At 43.7% G+C, this 22,968-nt stretch overlaps 1 protein-coding gene and 1 pseudogene across 1 annotated transcript; one reads left to right on the top strand and one right to left on the bottom strand.

The window, feature by feature from the left end:
• Positions 1-6,296: 6,296 nt before the first annotated feature.
• Positions 6,297-10,424, bottom strand: LOC115006163 (protein NLRC3-like). The gene is given in 5 exon segments (XM_029428240.1): positions 6,297-6,809; positions 6,811-8,096; positions 8,227-8,327; positions 8,554-8,704; positions 10,320-10,424. Coding segments are annotated over 4 exon segments (2,031 nt in total). The 5' UTR covers positions 8,685-8,704; positions 10,320-10,424.
• A 4,773-nt stretch (positions 10,425-15,197) lies between these two features.
• Positions 15,198-22,513, top strand: LOC115006158 (lethal(3)malignant brain tumor-like protein 2; annotated as a pseudogene).
• The last annotated feature ends 455 nt before the right edge of the window (positions 22,514-22,968 follow it).

Genomic DNA, 22,968 nt, shown 5'->3' with positions numbered 1-22,968 from the left:
GTGAAAGAAGGAAGGGGGGCAGACGCTCCAAAGACAGCGAGTGTAGTGGTACAGGCCAGATACACAGAGCGACAGAGAGACGGGGGATTTAAATGCAACAGGTCGGGAGAAAGTGAAGAAATGAGCGGACACCCAAAAAGAAGCAGTGCACTAAAGACTTTTATTAATATTAATAATAATAATAATAATAATAATAATACTTTAGACTTGTATAGACGCTTTTATCTAAAGTGTCATAATGTTCAGACTTTGTCCTTTATTGATTTGATCTGTTTGCTGTGGTTCTGTGTTAAGTTGTTCATTTAAAGGTTTGATTAAATGTTAAACAATAGGAACTGTGGATTTGTTTTTGTAACCAAACACAAAACATAAAAATAAGACTTTTATGAAAACACTGAATGAAAGATTGCTTACGAACACACAAACCATTTATAATTGCTAAATTAGGCTAGAATAGAAGGCTCCGAGTGACACGACATGAAGAGACATTTGGGAGCCAAAAGAGCCGAATCTTTGAAAAGAGCCGGACCTCCATCACTAGTGTGAACGGTCTGACTCGTTACCATGGGAACCTGAATACAAACAGCACGCCATGATTGATCACTGGAGAGACGCTGTCATCAGTCAGGAACAGACCAATCATGGTGTTGTTTCTGTGGTGCGCCATTATTTATACTTCACTAAAGATATTGAAGGCTTGAACACTGCTTCATCTCTGTTGTCCCGGGTTGAATGTGTGACAGAACACTTGGCCCCAGCCAGGCCCCCCCCCCAGTGATGATGGTGTAGAACCACCACTGCTGGTGCTGAGACTGGTGTTGGTCCTCTACGTGTTGGAGTTGTTCAGGAGCTGTGCAACAGAACAGCAACTTGTGGAGTTGCTTTGTTCTGCCATATCTGGTGTCGCTTTCTGTTTCAGTTGTTTTGAGTTTTGCCTTTCTGTATTGGTGGGGGCGCTTTACTTTCCAATGTGAATTAAATGCTCTTTGTTTTTACTTTACTAAATCTGTTGCCTCGTTTTCCTTTCTTCACCCGGGTTATTTTATTTCTACTTGTTACTTCCCTTTCCTCCAGACTAACAGGGAACGTAACATAAGATTACACTTTATTACAAGTACTAAGACAAATAAATGTAGTTTAGCATTTAACCAGAAGTGTGAAATAGCAGTGTGGAATGAATACAACACTATATCACCAAACTAATTATATATATTGTTTCTAAATATAGGCAATGACAACATGATGGCCAAAAGTCCCACATTTCCTGACAGCTGTAAACTCATCACACATGTTTAAAGTGAAGTGCAACAGCGCCTCCTGTAGGTTAAAGGAGGAACTCCTCTTTGGTAATAAAGTGCTTATCCCATGTATAACTTTAAACATTTAAAAGCACAGAAATGAACAGATCTTCTGTAAAAGAGTAGAAATAAATGAGGAGAACATGAATGATGTTTTTAATCCCTCAATTCTAATATAAAAAACCTTCAAATACACACATGATGAGACATGTACTCAACATAAACAGAGAAACAAGAAGAAGAATACAAATAAATGCATAACAACAATAAGAAATATGAAATAGAGCTGGAATAAATCAACTTCAGTAATATGTCATTATAATGAGAAACACTTACGTTCTTCTTCTTTACAGAGTTCACCATGAAGTTAGAAAGTTATAACAAGAGTGATGAACATTTAAATGAGTCTGTTAGAGGGAACCTAAGTGTGCACACTCCAGCATACACCTCTGTGGTGGAGTCCATGCAGTGCAGTCATCTCACTAACTTACTAAAGAGTGAACGCACTTATTGTACATGTGCCAGAAGATGCTTGTATTGATGAAGGTGATGTATTTACTGTGTGGCCATAATAAGAATAATGTTTAAGATGCGACGATGAGTCTCAGAAACAAGAAGTCTGATGAAGTTTAAACAAGTACAAGTGTATATCAGAACTCCAGCAAGAGAACTTATGAAAGGTGAACAGGTTGATGCACTTTAAGCTTTAAGAAATATATTTAAGTAACCCAAGTTAATTATATATATATATATCTTTAGATATGAACTGCTCCATCTTCCACTCGTCTCTCCAGCAGGAGGACCAGTTGATCTGAGCTAATACAAGCTGAGCCTGCAGGTCGGTCCCAGGCAAACAATTACCAATAACTACATTTGATTCTGTGGTGAAGCTCCATAAATATACTTCACACTGTGCAGCTGCTCCTCTTTCACCTTGCTGTCTTCCTCGGGCAGGTTTGTTCACACATCCAGTTTGATGGAGTCCTCTGAAGGACAACAAGAGAAAGAACTCAATGAAAACTTGAATGAAGCTGAGAAACATTAGCAGACAACATTCTGGAATATTTTAGAAATAGAATATATATTTTATATATCAAACAGAAACACAATTGAAAGTAGTTTGTGTACGATGAGGGCATCTCATTTTAAGATCAGATGTTCATGTAATATCTGGATGAATGGAGGATATGCTGCAATACTCACATGTTGTGTGTTTCTCAGCTGTGATCAACTTCTTATTGATCCTGTAGGAACACAATCCCAAAAGTTATGTCTCAGGTTTAAATAACAGTTTGTTGTTAGAGTCAGCCCGCTTCAGAGTCCTGACACGAGCCGACTGATGGAACGCTTCACATGGCATCATATCTTCTGTGCAAACACTACAACTGACTGCAGACAGCTCTGAGCCTGCATTACAGGAAGTAACTCGTCTTTAGTCTGGATCCAAGAACCAAACACACTACCTGTCTCACTCTTCTGTGAAATCACAAGTTCCAAAGTTACAACTTGTAACATGTTGCTTGGCTTTGCATTGTCAGCTTGTGTTTTATTGTTAGTGGAAGAATGAAAGAAAAGAAACACGAGATGAAAGAACAGGAGAACCTGCAGGCAATGAGTGAAATCACTGATTAGTTCTGCTAAGCTAGGCTACAAGTGGAAGGTAGAACTGGGGGATTCCCCAACGTGAGTAACACATTAACCCCCCTGTTAGTACAATACTGCTGAACCAGCAGAGACTGAGTCGGACCCTGACTGACCTGAGAGTCTCCAGTCTGCAGTCTGGACTCTCCAGAAGGTCACGCAGCAGCTTCACTGTTGAATCCTGCAGCTCGGTGTTCCTCAGGTCCAGCTCTCTCAGGAGGGGGGGGTTGGACTTCAGAGCTGAGGCCAGAGAAGCACAGCTGATCTCTGACAGACTGCAGCCCATCAATCTGAATAAAGAAAACATGATGTGGATACAAATCCATTTATAATCCAATCAGATGTGTTCAGGTTTAAATGTGTGGCTCAACATTACTACGTCCTAATCCATGAATTGGAGTGACGCTGTCATTCTGTTATTGTGCTCATCATAACATCAGCTTCTACTTTATTATCTGTGGAAACACATTGAAATGAATGGAAACAAAGAATTCTTTGTGCTTGAGAAAGTAAACTTCATCAGTGTACACTAATATTAGTTCAGATGACCTTCTGTATACAGATGTGAGCGTTTACCACACGTGAACATAAATGTACTTTAATAACTAACAGTGGACATTTGCTACAGCTGCTTTAACAAACACTCGTCTTCTGTGACTGCACACTCAATTTAGTGCAAGAAAAGTCAAAATATGAACAAAAGGAAAGTTACGACTTTATGATGTAAATTATTTATGAACATAAATTATGTTCAATAATTATTAAACATGTTGGATCTACAGTAGTACCAGAGAGTCAGTGAACTGACCTGAGAGTCTCCAGTCTGCAGTCTGGACTCTCCAGAAGGTCACACAGCAGCTTCACTGATGAATCCTGCAGCTTGGTGTACCTCAGGTCCAGCTCTCTCAGATGGGGGGGGTTGGACTTCAGAGCTGAGAACAGAGAAGCCCCGCTGATCTCTGACAGACTGTAGCCCCCCAATCTGAATAAAGAAAACATGATGTAACTTTAGAAAACAATGTTGCTGCTTGAGTTAGTTCAAGGTGTAACATTGAATGTGTAAAGGTGTGTATTTTTGAAAAGCCTGAGATCAGACAGACGGTGTTACCACGGGAACAAGAGGAAGCTCCTCTGATAAATGTGTTTCATGTTCTTTACACAATTAGTGGAAAAGTGAAAGATTAAAGAATATTGTTGGAGAAAAACTGTCTTTAACCGATAGATTTCATCAAACTTAACAAAGTGGGGTTTGTTTATGAAACGGGAAGACTCTGAAGAATGTGTAGCAAAGGGAGTAAACCAGCTGAAGGGCCACAGGGGCCCATTGTGGATCTCATGCTTTCAACATGTGGCTCTGATCCTTTCAAACATCTACAAGAATGGTGATGAACGTGGTTTCAGGAGGTCGTTAAGTACGGCACAGATACAGATACTAGGCATGATCTCCAGTGTTATTTATACTATTTTAATTCTGTTATTTATATTATTTTAATTGACTTCACACTCATTTACATCAACACTGTGATTATTGTGCTGTAAATGCTCTGTCTCATCTTCTACTAAGTTTGATGTTTTTGCTGTGAAGCACTTTGGGCTGTAGTTCTTGTATGAAAGGTGCTCTACAAATAAAGCTTATTATTATTATTATTATTATTATTAAGGTTTAATAATGTGTTCAGAGCTGAAGAAGTTTAGAGGTCACTGTCAGCAATGATACAAATGTGTTGGTAATCAAAGCTCAAAGTCTCTGCAGCCTGTTTCTCTCTGTCATCAGATGTTTAACAACCTCCTTCATATCTCTCACACACCTCAGTACTGACATCTTCTTCACTGACTCATGGAGCACAATGTGAGTCTGTGGAAGCTCAACAACTGTCCCGTCAAACATTTACTTTCTCTACTTTACGTCATTCTCCACAATATTCAGACATTTGAAAAATAAAGAAGACAATAATAATAATTACAACGTCTTCACCTTCTGCAAATTGTGCCAATTATATTTACTACACGAGCTACAGTCAGTGAACTGACCTCAGCGTCTCCAGTCTACAGTTTGGACTCTGCAGTGCAGCACACAGCGGCTTCACTTCTGAATCATCCAGTGATCCTACACCCAGGTCCAGCTCTCTCAGGTGGGAGGGGTTGGACTTCAGAGCTGAGGCCACGACTTCACAATCAGTCTCTGAGATGTAACATCCATAAAGTCTGTCAGGACACATATATTACAAAATGTGTTATTATGAAAGAGGAAACATTCATTTATTTCATGCATTTGATGACAAAACATTTGCTGTTAGACATTTTAATATCTTTACTGAGTTTAATATATGCATTGTCCCCCCCCCAGGATACTCGGGAGATGCCCACAGGATACTGAACCTCTATTAGAAAGATTGAGGCCTACATGAAAGGGGGAGAAGTTACAAATGGAATCCGGGGCGAGGACGGCAGCAAAGAGCACGATGGATTCATGAGCAGGTAATCTAAAGTGATTCTTACACACATCTGCAGTTTCCCAGTTATATTTAGATGTTCTTTAGTGTTGTTGGATTATAAACGGCGTAAGGAATTCTTTGTGTGTTGTAACTGCGTCTGAACTCCCCTGTCTCTGCTCTGGCATCTTCAGAACACGAGGCAGGACAAGCCGCTGTGACATCAGTGGTTCATCTGATCTCACTGTGTTTGACATGAAACAATAACTCTCATCACTTATCACCTGCAGACTTGTAATATGTGTTTAATGTTGCAGATGAAGGGAGAGAGTAGTGCTGCAGTTACATTGAGGCTTCCATAATGTCCACAGTGTGTCAGTGTGATCTGATCCTAGGTCTGTCTCTGCTAGCTACCTTCTGCTGTCACTGACTGTTGACAAACGCAACAGAAAGGAAACAAATCATTGAAAGTATCAGAGATGTACAGAAATAAATGTTAATATAAAGACTCAGGTATTACCTGTGTGTCTGATGTAATGATGAAGAAACTGCTAGAATGTAACAACAACTTCTCTGCATTCACTCAGAACTGTAAAATGTGATGAAACCTCGAGCACCTCTAAAGTCTTTAGTTTGACAAGGTCTGCATGTCGCCTCCATCCCCCAAAGGAATGTAATGAGAGGAAGAAACTGTCAAGTGTAACAATTATTACAAATAAATAGAAATGTGTTCATGAACTTCACAGATAGAAGCTGAAAACACTTGTTTTGCTCTCACAGCGTTTGAAACAGCTCAAGAACATCTGAAACTAAATAATGAAGTAAAAAGTGGATATATTTATTCAATAAAATGAATTTTCTCGTGTATATTTGAAGAACTAAACTTCTAATCTACTCTGATTTATAAAGTTAATCACATCTGGACTTACAAAGCCTTTCTGCAGTTCCTCACAGCTGGAATCAGTCTCCGTCGTCCCTCCTCTGACGTCTTGTACTTGTTCAGGTCCAACTCATCCAGAACCTCCTCTGACATCTGCAGCATGTGAGCCAGAGCTGAGCACTGGATCTCAGAGAGTTCCTTCTGTGATCTGTTCTCTGACTGCAGGAACTCTTGGATCTCCTGATGTACTGAGTGGTCCTTCATCTCTGTCAGACAGTGGAAGATGTTGATCATTCTGTCAGCAGAGGTATCTTCACTCCTCATCTCCTTCAGGGTGTTGATGGCTCTCTGGATCATTTCTGGACTGTTGTGTGTCTGACCCAGCAGGCCTCCTAAGAGTCTCTGGTTGGACTCCAGAGAGAGGCCGTGGAGAAAGCGGACAAACAGGTCCAGGTGGCCATTCTTACTTGTGAGGGATTTCTTCATGGCTTCAGACAGGAAGACATCCAGGGATGAGTCATTCTTCCAGTGTTTCCCCAGGAAGTTCTTCAGTACCTCTGGTGTTCCTCTTGCTGTAACAGTGGAACAGGTAGACTGCAGCCAGAAACTCCTGAATGCTCAGATGAACAAAGCAGTAGACTGTTTTCTGGAAGATCACACTCTCTCTTTTGAAGATCTCTGTACAAACTCCTGAGTACACCAAGGCCTCCGTGGCATCAAGACCACACTGCTCCAGGTCTTCTTGGTAGAACATGATGTTTCCTTTCTCCAGATGTTCAAACGCCAGCCTCCCCAGCTTCAGAAGAAGTTTCCCGTCAGCCTTCGTCAGCTCCCGTGGACTCGTCTCATGTCCCTCATCATACTTCTGCTTCTTCCTCTTGGTCTGAACCAGCAGGAAGTGTGAGTACATGTCAGTGAGGGTCTGGGGCAGCTCTCCTCTCTGGTCTGTAGTCAACATGTGGTCCAGAACTGTAGCAGTGATCCAGCAGAAGACGGGGATCAGACACATGATGTGGAGGCTCCTGGATGTCTTGATGTGAGAGATGATTCTGCCGGACCGTTCTTCATCACTGAATCTCCTCCTGAAGTACTCCTCCTTCTGGACGTCAGTGAAGCCTCGTACTTCTGTTACCCTGTCCACACGTGCAGGAGGGATCTGATTGGTTGCTGCAGGTCGGGAAGTTATCCAGACGAGAGCCGAGGGAAGCAGATTCCCGCTGATGAGGTTTGTCAACAGCACGTTGACTGATGACTGCTGTGTGACATCAGACACAACCTCATTGTTGTGGAAATCCAGTGAAGGTCTGCTTTCATCCAGGCCGTCAAAGATGAACAAAACGCTACAGACAGCGAGCGTCTCTGCTGTGACCTTCTGTAAGGTTGGATGGAAAACATGGAGCAGCCTGAGAAGACTGTACTGCTCAGCTTTGATCAAGTTCAGCTCCCTGAAGGAAAGCGGAATCACCAGACTGACATCTTGGTTTTCCAAACCCTCTGCCCAGTCCAGAGTGAACTTCTGCACTGAGAAGGTTTTTCCAACGCCAGCGACGCCGACCGTCAGAGCGACTCTGATGTGTACCTGTTGGTCAGGTGAGGCTTTAAAGATGTCGTGGCACTTGATTGGAGCGTCACGGAGGATCTTTTTCTTGGAAGCTGTCTCAAGCTGCTTCACCTCATGTTGAGTATTAACCTCTTCACTCAGTCCCTCTGTGATGTAGAGCTCAGTGTAGATCCTGTTGAGGAGGGTTTTACTCACTGTTTCTTCACTTCCTTCAGTCACACGTTCACATCTCCTCTTCAGACTGATCCTATGTTCATCTAAAACCTCCTGCAGACCTCTATCTGCTGAAAGAGAAGACACATGTGAGATTAATAAATATATATAACAGATCATAATGTGCTGCACAAACAAATGAAGCAGGAAGAATCCTGTTTTCAGACATGAAGACAGCAGCAGACAGATGTACAGTCTTACTGTGTGCACAGCTGGTAGAGACTGGATCCTTCAGGACGTCCTGACACAAAGCACAGCTGGACAGCTGCTCCTCCACAGAAACAGGAGTTTTGCTCTTCTTTCTGTGGAGATGAACACGTTCTTTATAACACATCACAATAGTGCTGGCTGATGTTCACTGATTGGTACAACCTATGTCTCCAACATGATAACAGTTTAGTCCCAGTTGTCTACTGTGTTTCTTTACTGTACTCTACTGGGCTTATGTTATCATACAACAGTAGATTATAAGAGAACATAAAAACTGAATCCTCTTCAGGTCAGTTTACAGAAGAAACAGACTCTTACTTTGTGTCTGAGGGTCCAGGTTCATTACTGAAGTCTGGAGGTTGTCTCATAGACCAGTCACTCTTCAGAGACAGACAGCTGGGGACTGCAGACACTGAGCCGTCCTCCTCCTCATCTGTTAAATCATTCATCTTCTCCAGTCTGAGAGTTACTGTACACACACACACACACACACACACACACACACACACACACACACACACACACACACACACACACACACACACACAGTATAAAGTATTATTTATCTGAAGCAGAAGAATCTTCTCCTAAAGGAAACTTCATCCTTCAGTTCATCACAAACATCATCTGGAGATACATGTTTAACTGACAGGAAGAACTGAGAGCAGAACAATGTTTCCCTCTGAGATGTAGTGCAGTACAAGTATAAAGGACATTTACTCAAGTGCAGTACTTCAGTAAAAGTACTTATTGATATTCTGATTGTGGATCCATTATTTAATAACCAGATGATGATGGTGGTGTCTTTTGAACGCTGGAGATGATTGATGAGGCTAAATGCTTCAGGTAAAGTAGAGAATATATAACTCCTATCAAAGCAGAAGCTCAGGAATCATCAGCCTCACGTGACTGAACGGAAATGAGCAGAAATAAAAGTGTAAATGTAAAAAGTGTTCCTTGCTGACAGACAGACTCTCCGACTCTCTGGATTGAATTGTATCCGTGATCAAAGTAAACGGAGAAATAACTGAAAATAAATGTATTTCTACTAAATGATAAAGTAGTTTGTGCTTGTGTTGTTTATATTGTGATATAATGAACTAATAAATGTATTATCTTGTGTAATAACTGAAACACGTATTTACATAGATAATGTGAAGAAATGTTAGGTACTATATATATTAAATAAAGCTCAACTCACTCAGAACTGTCTCATCATATCAGGGATAATTGGGATATTGTGAATGCATAATATGAGCGTGCCCCCCTGGCAGAGTCGTTCGAATACCCCGTATGATGTGACGTGATGACGTCAGACGTCAAAGACCGGAAACGATAGAAAAACTGATGTAACCGAGAGGCGGGACGTTTTTCTGCGGAGCAGGGGAGAGAGGCCGCAAAACAGGAACGTCTCTCAGCTGAGAATATGTTCCATGCTTGACTTATCATATTAATAAATATATCGATTTAACTACAAGTTTTCTGTATTGATTCGACATTCAAGCTCCGATTTCTTCAACTCTTTCCTCAACAATATCTACAGTTACATGTTTTAACGAGCTGGTAAATAAACAATAAAACACAAAGGTTTAGAGTGGAGCACTTGAGTTTCATGTGATCTGTGTTCCGGTACAAACTGCAGTATAAACTGTGTCTCTGGAGGGAAAAGGCAGAAACTTCTTCCTGCTCAGATGTCAACACACTCTGCGCATGTCTGCTATCAACCCGGAGTCACTGTCAGCACCGGACACCTTGTTTACAGGAGCACGGCTTTTATTTTGAAACTACTTCCGGGAGTTCCGCCCCGAAACGGACACAAAGTTCATTTGAACTTTTAGAAGGTAAAAAGCAAGAAGAAGAAGTTTAGTGTTGACTGGTTGGAGAAAGAACAAGCATTGATCCGGAGGGTGACGGGTTGTGAGGCTGCTCTCCATCTGGACTGTGCTGCTGTGTGACATGTAGCGATGATGCTCACAAACATTTCATCACATTGGACTCCAGGACTCTGCTTGTTAGAGACACACAGCAGGACACACTAAAGAATGAATGTGTAAAACCCCAGCAGAGCTGCTGTTAACACTCACCCTGTTCTGCTGCTGCGGCTCTGTCGACGAGAAAACGGCGTCTGTCAGTGACAGTTTGGGGAGGGGCCAGTGCACCTGTAACACTGAGCCTGGACCCACCTGTGCCCCGGGGCGGGACATTATTTTGATGGGCACACCATGCAGTCAATCACATGTCAGGACAGACTAGGATCATACCATTATGTGAAAGAAGGAAGGGGGGCAGACGCTCCAAAGACAGCGCGTGTAGTGGTACAGGCCAGATACACAGAGCGACAGAGAGACGGGGGATTTAAATGCAACAGGTCGGGAGAAAGTGAAGAAATGAGCGAACACTCAAAAAGAAGCTCTGCACTAAGACAACACTGACAACATGTAATATGTCATTATAATGAGAAACACTTACATTCTTCTTCTTTAAACAGTTCACCATAAAGTTAGAAAGTTATTAGTTTCCAGTGTTTAAAAGTTATAGTTTAAGTCTAATATATTCTTTAACTTCACAAACATCAAGTGAAACTTCTATTATAATATATTATATTATAATATAATATATTATAATATAATTGTATCTAAGACTTCAGAGATGTGTTGGATATGTACAGTGTTGACAATTTGGCGACTTTCTCGTTAAATCTTATAAATCTTTTGGCGATTTTTATTGTCAAAAGCGACTCGTGACAAATGTAGTGAGGTTTTATTTTGAGAAGTGATGGCCTGTTTCAATGGAACAAATAACGTCTGCGTTACAGCCGCCGCCAGTGTTGGTCTGCGTTACAGCCGCCGCCAGTGTTGGTCTGCGTTACAGCTGCCGCCAGTGTTGGTCTGCGTTACAGCCGCCGCCAGTGTTGGTCTGCGTTACAGCCGCCGCCAGTGTTGGTCTGCGTTACAGCTGCCGCCAGTGTTGGTCTGCGTTACAGCCGCCGCCAGTGTTGGTCTGCGTTACAGCCGCCGCCAGTGTTGGTCTGCGTTACAGCCGCCGCCAGTGTTGGTCTGCGTTACAGCCGCCGCCAGTGTTGGTCTGCGTTACAGCTGCCGCCAGTGTTGGTCTGCGTTACAGCCGCCGCCAGTGTTGGTCTGCGTTACAGCTGCCGCCAGTGTTGGTCTGCGTTACAGCCGCCGCCAGTGTTGGTCTGCGTTACAGCCGCCGCCAGTGTTGGTGTGCGTTACAGCCGCCGCCAGTGTTGGTCTGCGTTACAGCCGCCCCCAGTGTTGGTCTGCGTTACAGCCGCCCCCAGTGTTGGTCTGCGTTACAGCCGCCGCCAGTGTTGGTCTGTGTTACAGCCGCCCCCAGTGTTGGTCTGCGTTACAGCTGCCCCCAGTGTTGGTCTGCGTTACAGCTGCCGCCAGTGTTGGTCTGCGTTACAGCTGCCGTCAGTGTTGGTCTGCGTTACAGCTGCCGTCAGTGTTGGTCTGCGTTACAGCTGCCGCCAGTGTTGGTCTGCGTTACAGCTGCCGCCAGTGTTGGTCTGCGTTACAGCCGCCGCCAGTGTTGGTCTGCGTTACAGCTGCCCCCAGTGTTGGTCTGCGTTACAGCTGCCGCCAGTGTTGGTCTGCGTTACAGCTGCCGCCAGTGTTGGTCTGCGTTACAGCTGCCGCCAGTGTTGGTCTGCGTTACAGCCGCCGCCAGTGTTGGTCTGCGTTACAGCTGCCCCCAGTGTTGGTCTGCGTTACAGCTGCCGCCAGTGTTGGTCTGCGTTACAGCTGCCGTCAGTGTTGGTCTGCGTTACAGCCGCCGCCAGTGTTGGTCTGCGTTACAGCCGCCGCCAGTGTTGGTCTGTGTTACAGCTGCCGTCAGTGTTGGTCTGTGTTACAGCCGCCCCCAGTGTTGGTCTGCGTTACAGCTGCCCCCAGTGTTGGTCTGCGTTACAGCTGCCGTCAGTGTTGGTCTGTGTTACAGCTGCCCCCAGTGTTGGTCTGTGTTACAGCTGCCCCCAGTGTTGGTCTGTGTTACAGCTGCCGCCAGTGTTGGTCTGTGTTACAGCTGCCCCCAGTGTTGGTCTGTGTTACAGCTGCCCCCAGTGTTGGTCTGCGTTACAGCTGCCCCCAGTGTTGGTCTGCGTTACAGCTGCCGTCAGTGTTGGTCTGCGTTACAGCTGCCGCCAGTGTTGGTCTGCGTTACAGCTGCCGCCAGTGTTGGTCTGCGTTACAGCTGCCGTCAGTGTTGGTCTGCGTTACAGCTGCCGCCAGTGTTGGTCTGCGTTACAGCTGCCGCCAGTGTTGGTCTGCGTTACAGCTGCCCCCAGTGTTGGTCTGCGTTACAGCTGCCCCCAGTGTTGGTCTGCGTTACAGTTGCCCCCAGTGTTGGTCTGCGTTACAGCTGCCCCCAGTGTTGGTCTGCGTTACAGTTGCCCCCAGTGTTGGTCTGCGTTACAGCCGTATGATCCTGTATGATCAGCGACCATCTATTGGACGTCCACACTGGGGAGGGAGCTGTGTGTACAGCAGTAAGTATACAGACTGTACGTCATCTGTACATGTTGTAGTACCAGTAGACCTGCACATGACGTGTTAAACATACAATCACCACATGCATGTACATAATTCATATATTTGTTTAATTTGATATCATTGCTCTCTCAATCATTTCAACCACATCTTTTATTATGAATGTTATTAGATATGTTCTTTACGCAGACATGTATAAACATGCCATACAGGTTCAAGCTGGTTTGAAAGATTTATTAGTAAAGTTGTGTTTTGTACATTTCAGACATGTCAGAAAGAAAGTGCTGTGCAGACGGATCCCCCTCCACGGACACACCACAAGTCCATGCAGGCGACCACGTGTCAGGTCAGCTGGACCGCAAGTTCCAATCCAGGTTGGTTGTTCCAAAGGTCAGCATCATAATATATTAAAATATATATATACACACACATACATACTATATATAATGCTTGATTATAAAACATATTTTTTGCAGAGTGTGTTACTGAACTCTTAGCACAAAAAAAACGTAGCACAGATCTTTTGAATGGCACATGATGGCATTCTGTGGTTCTTACCAAGTATTCCCAGGCAGACTCTCACCGGCGGTATGCCACATAGTGATACATTCTGTAACATACAAGATAATACATGTCAATGGTAATCACTTCCACCTTATTTATCTGTGTATTCTGTGACTGTGCCAGAGGGACCATTCGACTCCCCATAAATACATCACAGTTTCTGAGCTCTACACATTACACAAGTAACTTCCTCATTACGTGGCTGATCACCTGCTCGTTGTCTGTCCCTCTTCACATACCTGTGGTAGGCTGTCTGCAACACCCAAACATCCAGACTTTGATTTGAATCCTGCGTGACCTGTTCTGCAGGTTGTGTTTGCACCATGTCCCTCATATTCATTGAGTTCCTCCATGACATCCTTTTCTTGGCAGCAACTCTTCAATTGTTTCCATAATTGTACAGTTTTCACATGTACACCTAAATGTACAAAAGAAGAGTGGTGAGGACATGTACACAATATGCAATATCCAGAGAAAAGGCCAATATTAACGTCATCTTCATGTCATACTATGTATATGCCTGTGTTTGACGACAGGCTCGTAAACAGCTCAAAGCTTTACTCTGTGAGATAATATCTCTCTGGGGCATTCCAACGAAGGTTTACCATGCCGTTTCTCAACTAAGTTCATACCTAGATTGTTGTTTGCAGTACCTTCCCACATTGGTGTGGATCATCAAAGACAACTAGCACCGTCCACAGACACTTGTGAACATAACATGCTAACCTACTGCAGTAACCTTTCCTCCACTCTCTCTGACATAAGGAAACAGGTGACATCAGTTCATCATCACCTGCATCTACACCACTCCACTCATTTCAACCAGTCCAAACGGTGGCAAGGTTCCCTTCCAGATCCTCCTCTCCACCCACACAGCAGTGAAGGTGGCAGAGAGGGCATCCCCTCGTTCAGCATCTTCTGGCAAGTCCACCACTCTCAAATTAGATAACCTGGATCTTGCCTCCAAGTCTTCAACTTTATCCTGTAGCTTCGTGTTTTTAGCTTCACGCGTGTTCACTTTATCTTGCAGGGAGCTCACGTCGTCCTCGGTAGATGAGATTCTTACTTCAGCCTCTAACATTCGTTCTGAGCATCCCCGTATCTCCTTCCTCATCCCCTCTATTGCTGTTAGCATGCCATCAAGTCTTGTGGGAAAGTCCGACTTTAGAGAGCCTCTGGCGATCAGGATTTCCTCCGAGCCTGCTTCCCACCGCCCGGCCTCGCCCGTCTCAACAGAGGTCATGGCTGGCGCAATGCTAGCGCTAGCATAACTTTCTTTAGCTTCCACGTGTAGCTTGGATGCTGTTTTAGCTTAGACTGAAGTGCTTTTGGTCGTCCTTTAGCTGATTTCCCTGCTGCAGCCGGCATTTAACCGTCTTTTCCGAATAGAAACGATGGGTTGACATAAAACGTGGGTAAAATTAGGATTTAAGACAGAAATTGTCGGAGCACTGATAGTTGCGTCTTCCTAGTGAGCCGCCATAACCTGAAGTCTCTTATTCCACCTTTTTATTTATTGATTTCAGGGACTTTTGTTTTCCTAATGCCACATTTCATTTCCATCTTATATTAAAAATAATAACTAGCCATAAAAATACACCAAGAGACGTTGATGTTGAGCATTTAAAATGTATTTATATTTCCATAACTTATCATTTACGAACACATGGTGGCAGTATTTCACATAAATCTGTCCACCGGCCGCCGGAGAAAAAGGTGACGAAGAAGAAGAAGAAGATGAGGAGGAGGAGGAGGAGGAGGAGGAAGGAAGAGGAAGAGGACCGCGCTGGACTTGAAATCCTCCCCCGACCCGAGAGGCTGTCAGCGGGCGTGTCTGACTGTTTCCACGCGTTGGTTAAACGGATTGTATTAAAACAGCTAAAACAAATGGTGCACAAGTGTTGCGTGGACACGTGCTGCGTCGCCAAACGTAAGAACCTCGTCTTTCATCGGTTTCCTCTCGGAGACCCGCGGAGACTGAGGCAGTGGCTGTTCGCTCTCAGCATGGATGTAAACACTCCGCGGCACATCATCGGCAACATGTTCGTCTGCCAGAGACACTTTGATCCGGAGGACTACTACGACATCCTGGATCAGCCGAGCCCACTCAGCACGGACACACCTCTGACACAGGTGACCCCACCGCGGGGGTCACTCAGCTGGTGAGCGCGTGAAGGCGAGACACTTTCGTGCACTAGTACATTTGAAGAGATTGGGATATTATGCATCCATAACATATCTTCTTTAAAGATAAACCTTTATTAATCCCCAGAGGGATATGCAGGTGTCATGGCAGCAACAGGAGAGGACAGGTAACAGTACAAACCACACCAGGATGAAAGTAATTATATATTTCATTAAGGGTACAAACCACACAATAATACCAAAAGTCTAAATACAAATAAGGATAAAGTAAAACACTAATTAATGTAAAAACTGAAAAAGCAACAAGCTTAATATGAGATCACAGCTGTGTACGAGGGTTTTTAGATTTATTTAGATTCATTATTTATCTGAACAGCTGCAACGATGAGTCAACAGAACAATAACTGGCAACTATTTTGCTCATTAATCAGTAATTTTTTATGCACAAATGTCTCAAATATGGAGATGTCTTGCTTCTCTCTGTTTTATATCATATTAAAGTGAATATCTTTGGGTCTCGGACTGACAAACAAACACATCTGGCATCTGGACCAAACAATAAATCGGTTTAATGCTCATTAATCAATAAAGAAAATAACCGTGAGTTGCAGCCCATGAGGTGCACAAAGTTATTTACCACTGACAGTCGTTCCTTTGCCACTCTTCTCTTCACATATCGGGAACATGTCACTGAAATTTGTCCAATTCTCTATGAAGTTTCCACCTTTTGACCGCAGACTCGTTTCTCTCCTCGCCTGCGGTTCATGCCAACAGTTTAAACAGCCATGTGGCTAAATCTGCTCCAAGCTGCTGCGAGTGGGGAAGTGGCCAAAAACATGAGGACGATGAGACGACTCTGCTCAAACTTTCTTTGTGTTTCTCTCTGCAGGGAAAGCCCCCGTCAAAAAAAGCCACAGTGCTCAACAAGGTGAACAAAGCTCCTCCAGCCCCAATAGTACTGGATGGTGAGAACACACACACACACACACACACACACACACACACACACACACACACACACACACACACACACACACACACACACAGGGAATCTAATTACTTAATTGCAGAACAAAAACAGATGTGAAGCTTAATGGAAGCATTTGAGACACAATCTGAAGTCAGGTGTGAACTCTTCATTTGTCTCACAGCTTGAATTGGTGCTTGTTGCTTGTTTGGGAGCATCAGCAGCTGCATACAGTACATGTGCACGAACGTCTCTCTCTAAACCTTTTGATTGAATGTGAATGACGCCTCTGTTCTTCCCGTTGTGTAGCATCGGCTGCAGGTTTTGAATGGGGCGCCTACTTAGAGAAGGAAAGCGCTCTGGCTGCATCGGTGTCCTGCTTCAGACATGTGAGTCCCAATAATCATTAGAAACTATGTTTTCTCTCAGATTATAAAATGTCTAAAGGAAAAACACTTGCACGCACGTATTAACACCTAATCCAACATGGAGTATAAAAAAGAATGAATACTTTGCAAAGTGAGCGTTGTCTATAATAAGTGTGCACCTCACCCTGGTGACCTCCCTCCTGCAGGCGCCCCTGTGTGCCCAGTGGGACGACATCTTAATGGGGATGAAAGTGGAGGTCCTGAACACAAACGCAGTCCTGCCCAGTAAAGTCTACTGGATCGCAAGTGTCATCCAGATTGCAGGTGTGTCTCTGTGTTTTCTGATCATGAATATACATCTTTTGCAGGAGCATCAACAGTAACGCAGCTCTTCCCTCCTCTCGTCTGCAGGATACAAAGCTCTGTTGAGGTACGAAGGCTTTGAACACGACAGCAGCCGAGATTTTTGGTGCAGCCTCGTCTCGGGGGAGCTGAACCCGATTGGATGTTGCGCCATGACGAGCAAGCTGCTGGTGCCACCGCAAGGTGAGGATTCACACTCGAACCACATTGGTTCAGTGTTACCTGGAGACGTGTTATTGAACTCTCTGAAGTCCACAACCAGCCGGCGGGTTTAAAAAAGCCAGTTTTCTTTTAAGAATCGCTTAAATTAAACCGTTTATCAAAGCCAGAAACTGCAAAAACAGAAATTATCGGCGGGTTTCAAATTTCCGACGGTCCTTGAACGAGTCACGTGCGACGAAGACGTGTGTCGGTAAAAATAACAAAATCTAAGATTAAAAAGTGACATTTCACCGAAATCACTTTATTCTAAATGTCTCAATTAGAATGTTGCCAAAAATCAAATGTTTGAATTTAATATATCCTGTAAAAAACATGAAACTCTGAGCTCCTCAGCGCAGCTGGGAAACATCAACGACTGGAGACCAACAGACACGACACAGAAACTCTGTTGCTTTGTGGCATTATAACTGTTTTACTGAACAAAACACAGTTCTGAGTTCTCCATACTTCTAGCCATGATTGTACCGTTTCCATAGAAGTGCAGGATTTACGTGTTGCAGTGAAAACAAAGCCCCAGCTGGTGAAATGTGTCAAGAAGCATTTGCTTGAACGCTGCTCGCCTGCATGAAGCACAGAGGACGTTAACATGTCATCAGGATTAATACCGCCGATAACGAAGACTTTAAATATGTCATGCTTTGCTATGTCAACAATGTTGTGACTTGAGAAATGATGTGTCCATAGATGTGAAGCAGAACATCCCAGATTGGAAAGAATACCTGATGAAAAAGCTGGTGGGGGCCAACACCCTCCCTGTTGACTTCTACCTGAAGGTAAAACTGACGCTCTGCTTTGCACATGTGAAGAGAACTATTTAGTTTCACTGAATGACTTCATCTCTTGCCTTCCTCCTTCTCCCCAGTTGGCGGAGAGCATGCGGACCTCGTTCAGAATCGGCATGCGCGTGGAGGTCGTGGACCCCAAACACGTGAGTCAGACCCGCATGGCCGCCATCGACTCGATCGTCGGTGGCCGCCTGCGGCTGGTGTACGAAGACCAAAGCGACGCCGCCGTCAACACCATCTCTGATTTCTGGTGCCACATGTGGAGTCCCCTCCTGCACCAGATCGGCTGGTCCACCAAAGTGGGTCACGCCATCAAAGCACCTGGTAGGTGTTGCGTTTAGTTTTCCCCAAACGTAGGAGTAATGGCGTGCAACAGAGACGGAGACAGAAGAAACGACACGAGAACATGGTTGTATTGTGTAAGACCTCTAGACGCACACATGTCACGCTTGTTGTGAACTAAAGATATTTCTTTTTTAAATGATAGCAAACAGTGGAGGGACCGCTGCCAAGGTCTGGAGGGGGAACTATGACAGTTCGTTCCTGCTCTTTAAAAAGGTAAGGAAGTATTCTTTATTCGTACTGTCTCTTTAAGCCCCCATCCCGACAAAGCCCAGTCTGCTGTGATTGGTCCGTGTTTGTCGGGTCGTTCACTTCTGCGCTCTCGTTGTTGTTTCTGTGTGTATTTCCCCGTCGATGGAGTTTGATACTTCCACAGTATTTGTGCATTTTCAGCCATGTCTGTGACAGCATTCTGCACTCACTATGTGAAGTCTCTTAACGACGACTGATCTGCAGCCCAGGTTCGTTTACATGGAGGGGGGTTTCTTTGAGGAAGGAATGAAGCTGGAGGCCATCGACCCTCTTAACCTCGGGAGCATCTGTGTGGCCGCGGTACACAAGGTAAGACCGCTGTCATTGGGTGTGTGTGTGTGTGTGTGTGTGTGTGTGTGTGTGATCTGATAAATGAGCTGGTTATTATATTACCGTTCTTTAACCCTTGTGCTTTCATTCTCAGAATTGTTTACATAATGCCTCTGTGGTCTTTTATTTAAAGAAGAAAAGAAAAGCACCACAATTTTCTTTTTTTACAGTCTGATGAAGTTCTTATTTTTTGTCAGATTTAAACAAATTATATATATATTTTAAAAAGAAAGAAACTCCCATTTATTACCTTAAAGGACAAGAATGTCCCCTTCATAAAACTGCTATAAAATACTACAATTCGACTATATTAATATTATTAATTAATATGATGAATTAATATGAATAATATCAATTAATAATATCAATTAATATTATTTATTAATAATATTATTAATTATTATTAGAATAAGTCATATTTTTATCAGTCCTGATCATAATTAATGAATTTTCCTGTTATGGGTTAAAGAACAGTCAAATGTAATTATTTTCTTTATACTTAATGCTAAAGTGGATTTATTTTCTCAGTCTGGGTTATGTTAATAATGAACAACATTGATTTTGATGCTTTTTAATTTTTTGTGCAAGAAAAAAATCATGTTTTCAGGACAAACATGAGAAAATGTCTCAATCTGGAGGAAAATAGTCAAAACTACAATTTTGAAGCCAGAGCTCCAGATGTGAAGCCTGATATAAAAGAATACATGATTTTATGTTGCACAGGTTATTGTTGACTTATTAGAGGAGCTGAGGTTGAACTGAACGTCTGCCATATGCATTAAATAAAAGGGTTAATCCTACAGCGAGTGTTTCTCTAACTTCCCTCCTCCTCTCCTCCCAGGTGCTGTTAGATGGATACCTGATGGTGGGAATCGATGGCGCCGTATCCAACAACGGCTCCGACTGGTTCTGTTACCACGCCTCGTCCCATGCCATCCTTCCCGTGGACTTCTGTAAGAAGAACAACATCGCTCTCACCGTACCTCAAGGTAGATATACACAACAATGATTCAGAGGCAGGAGACAGTGGTTCAGTGCTGACGATACTTAATGTTTGTGTCTCTGCAGGTTACGACTCTCAAACCTTCACCTGGGACAAATACCTGAAGGACACCGAAGCTAAAGCTGCACCGACACGCCTGTTAAACACCGTAAGACAGGAAGTCCAAACCCAGAGTGGCGTCTCTGAGCAACATAATGTGATCAAGACCGTTCATATATCAAGCAGACGAACCCGCTTTGTCTTTCTCTTCAGGACTTCTCGGGTCACGGCTTCTCCCCCAACGTGAAGCTGGAGGCGGTGGACTTGATGGAGCCGGGCCTGGTGTGCGTGGCCACCGTGAAGCGCTGCGTGGGCCGCCTGCTGCTCATCCACTTCGACGGCTGGGAGGATGATTTTGACCAGTGGATCGACCACCAGTCCCCGGACATCTACCCCGCCGGCTGGTGCGACCTCATGGGCTACCAGCTGCAGCCGCCTCCAGGACTCGGTAAACGCCTGATTTAGCAGCGTCCATCCCCTCGTGTGTTGAGAGCTCATATTAAAGGAATACTTCACCCCCAGAAGGATCATTTCTTGTTTTTCTCACACGCCTCCACGGGGAGCGTCTTGATGACTTGAAGTAACTGGTAAACTATATCCAAACGTCCGTCGACAAACTCGCACACAACTCGTGCAGTATAATCCAAGTCTCATTTATCAAGTCGTGTACTTCACACACTATTTAAAACTCTGAAGCTCCAACGGACGAGTGGCGTGCCGGCACAAGGTGAGCCAATGAAATACAAATGATCATTTTGGGGAGAAGCATTCCTTTAAGCCATCATCTAAACCGGTTGAATCTGATTTAAGTCTTTACAAGAGGCATTTAAACTCTGATTCAACTGCATTTTAGATAATTGGAGGAATTAAAGACCAAATGAGGCAGAAAAGTGTCACGTTTGTCTCTTTCACGTCCCAGACGGAGGTTTAACTGGGGATTAAAGCTGTTTGTGTCGATGTGTCTGACTCGTGTTTCGTTCTGTTTCCAGTCAATTTAATGGAAAACCAGACGGGACAGAGCAAGAAATACAAAACCCTTGCGCATCGGAAAAGAAGTATGTTTTGTTTGCTCTCATATTTAGTGTTTTCCTGCATCTGATGGTTGTATAACTGTTCTTCCACCTCCTCGTTGTGTTTTCTGTAGAAAAGAAGCCTGGAAAGAAGAGGCTCTCTCAGGATCAAGCTGAAGAAGATGCTGGTCAGCAGGCGGAGGTCACTGACGCTCCTTCAGGGCCGGAGGACCTCAGCCTTCCTCCAAGAGTGCCTCTCATCCAGCCCAAACCTGAGCCCGAGGAGCAGGAGAGTAAGTGGACACACTTCTCATTTTCGTGAGATCATTTTGCCAATTTGCTGACGTATGTCTGTCTGTAGTCTTTGCAGTGCAGGTGAAAGTGGAGGAGGTGGAGATGGAGATGGAGACGCCCACTGATCCTCCACCAGTCCCTCTGGGTGTCTTTACACGGGAGGAGGGCGGAGAGAAGAGTAAGTCCGGACTACAACAGGCACCACAGCTTGGAAAGAGCAGCTCATGCAAAGACGGAGCGGAGTGAAACTACAGCAGGAAGAAGTGAAGAGTGTGAGGAGGGAGCCACTGAGGAGACGGTGCCGTGCCCGAGGTTTCAGAGAGCAGGACACGAGAGGAGAGGCTGCAGGGATGGAGGCGTCTAAAGACTGAAGAGGAAAAGGTGGATGAACAGAGAGACAATGGATTTTGTTTAAATGTGCGCTATATTTAGAACATTTCCCTGCGTCACCCTAAAGCAGTCATCTTTGCTCTCTTCAAAACCACCAGACTCCATTGACAAAAACACTCATTTTAGCTCACAGAGCTAGTTAGTGCTGCTGGTTAGTTTGTGTTATTGTGACTTTAAAACCCAAAGGTCACACAAACTAACGAGAGCAGGAATGGCGGACTCCGCCGCTACCAATAACTTCTACTATATGTAAATATGATAAAGTAGAAACTACTCAGCGGTGAGTAGGAGCTGCTGTAACACAGCCTGTGTTTGTGAATATGTTTTATTATTTAACTCGGGTGAGCAGAGACAGTTTCCTGTCGAATGTTATAATGTTTTCATCTTCTGTGAATTGTGATTTACTGTTTCATGCTTTTCAACATTAAATAATTAACGTACTGTGTGTGTAATGATCAGTGTTTGAAATATTTACTGGATAAAAACACAATGTCTGTTAGATGCAAAGAAGAAAAATGATGCATTGTTCAAAGATACACTTTACTGCAGAGTAAAGATAAAGGACATCTTAATTCTGTGTAAGATGCACATACGCAATGTTGGAAAGCATCGCTGCTCGTAAAATCAACTCTTTATTTTAGTCTGATTTCCTGCAAAGGTACAAATTATAAGAGCAATAAAGACAAAATCATAAACATTTTCTTTCAAGTTGATTTATTTCTTGTAAAATAACTGATCATTATAAACCCAAAGAAATATTTTTATTTACAGAATTACTGAAAATCTTTAGTCTCCATATTTATTGAACTTTATGTTTTCCTTTAAAACAAATAAATAAATTACTCTTACAAATTAGTTTATTTCTATGGAATGACTTGGAACTATGGGGCGAGTGATACAAGTGATTAAAACTTTATTGATAATCAAACAAATCATGAGTTCATTGATAAAAGTGAGAATTCTGCTTCCTGTTCTTATGACCTCATTATGACCTCATCAACCTCATTATGACCTCACTATGACCTCATCAACCTCATTATGACCTCACTATGACCTCATCAACCTCACTATGACCTCATCAACCTCATTATGACCTCACTATGACCTCATCAACCTCACTATGACCGCATCAACCTCATTTTGACCTC

The sequence above is a fragment of the Cottoperca gobio genome, unplaced genomic scaffold, assembly GCF_900634415.1.
Source record: "Cottoperca gobio unplaced genomic scaffold, fCotGob3.1 fCotGob3_531arrow_ctg1, whole genome shotgun sequence".
Lineage (NCBI taxonomy): Eukaryota > Metazoa > Chordata > Actinopteri > Perciformes > Bovichtidae > Cottoperca > Cottoperca gobio.
Note: the sequence above shows the minus strand (reverse complement) of the source record. Positions and strands in the feature narration are given on the sequence as shown.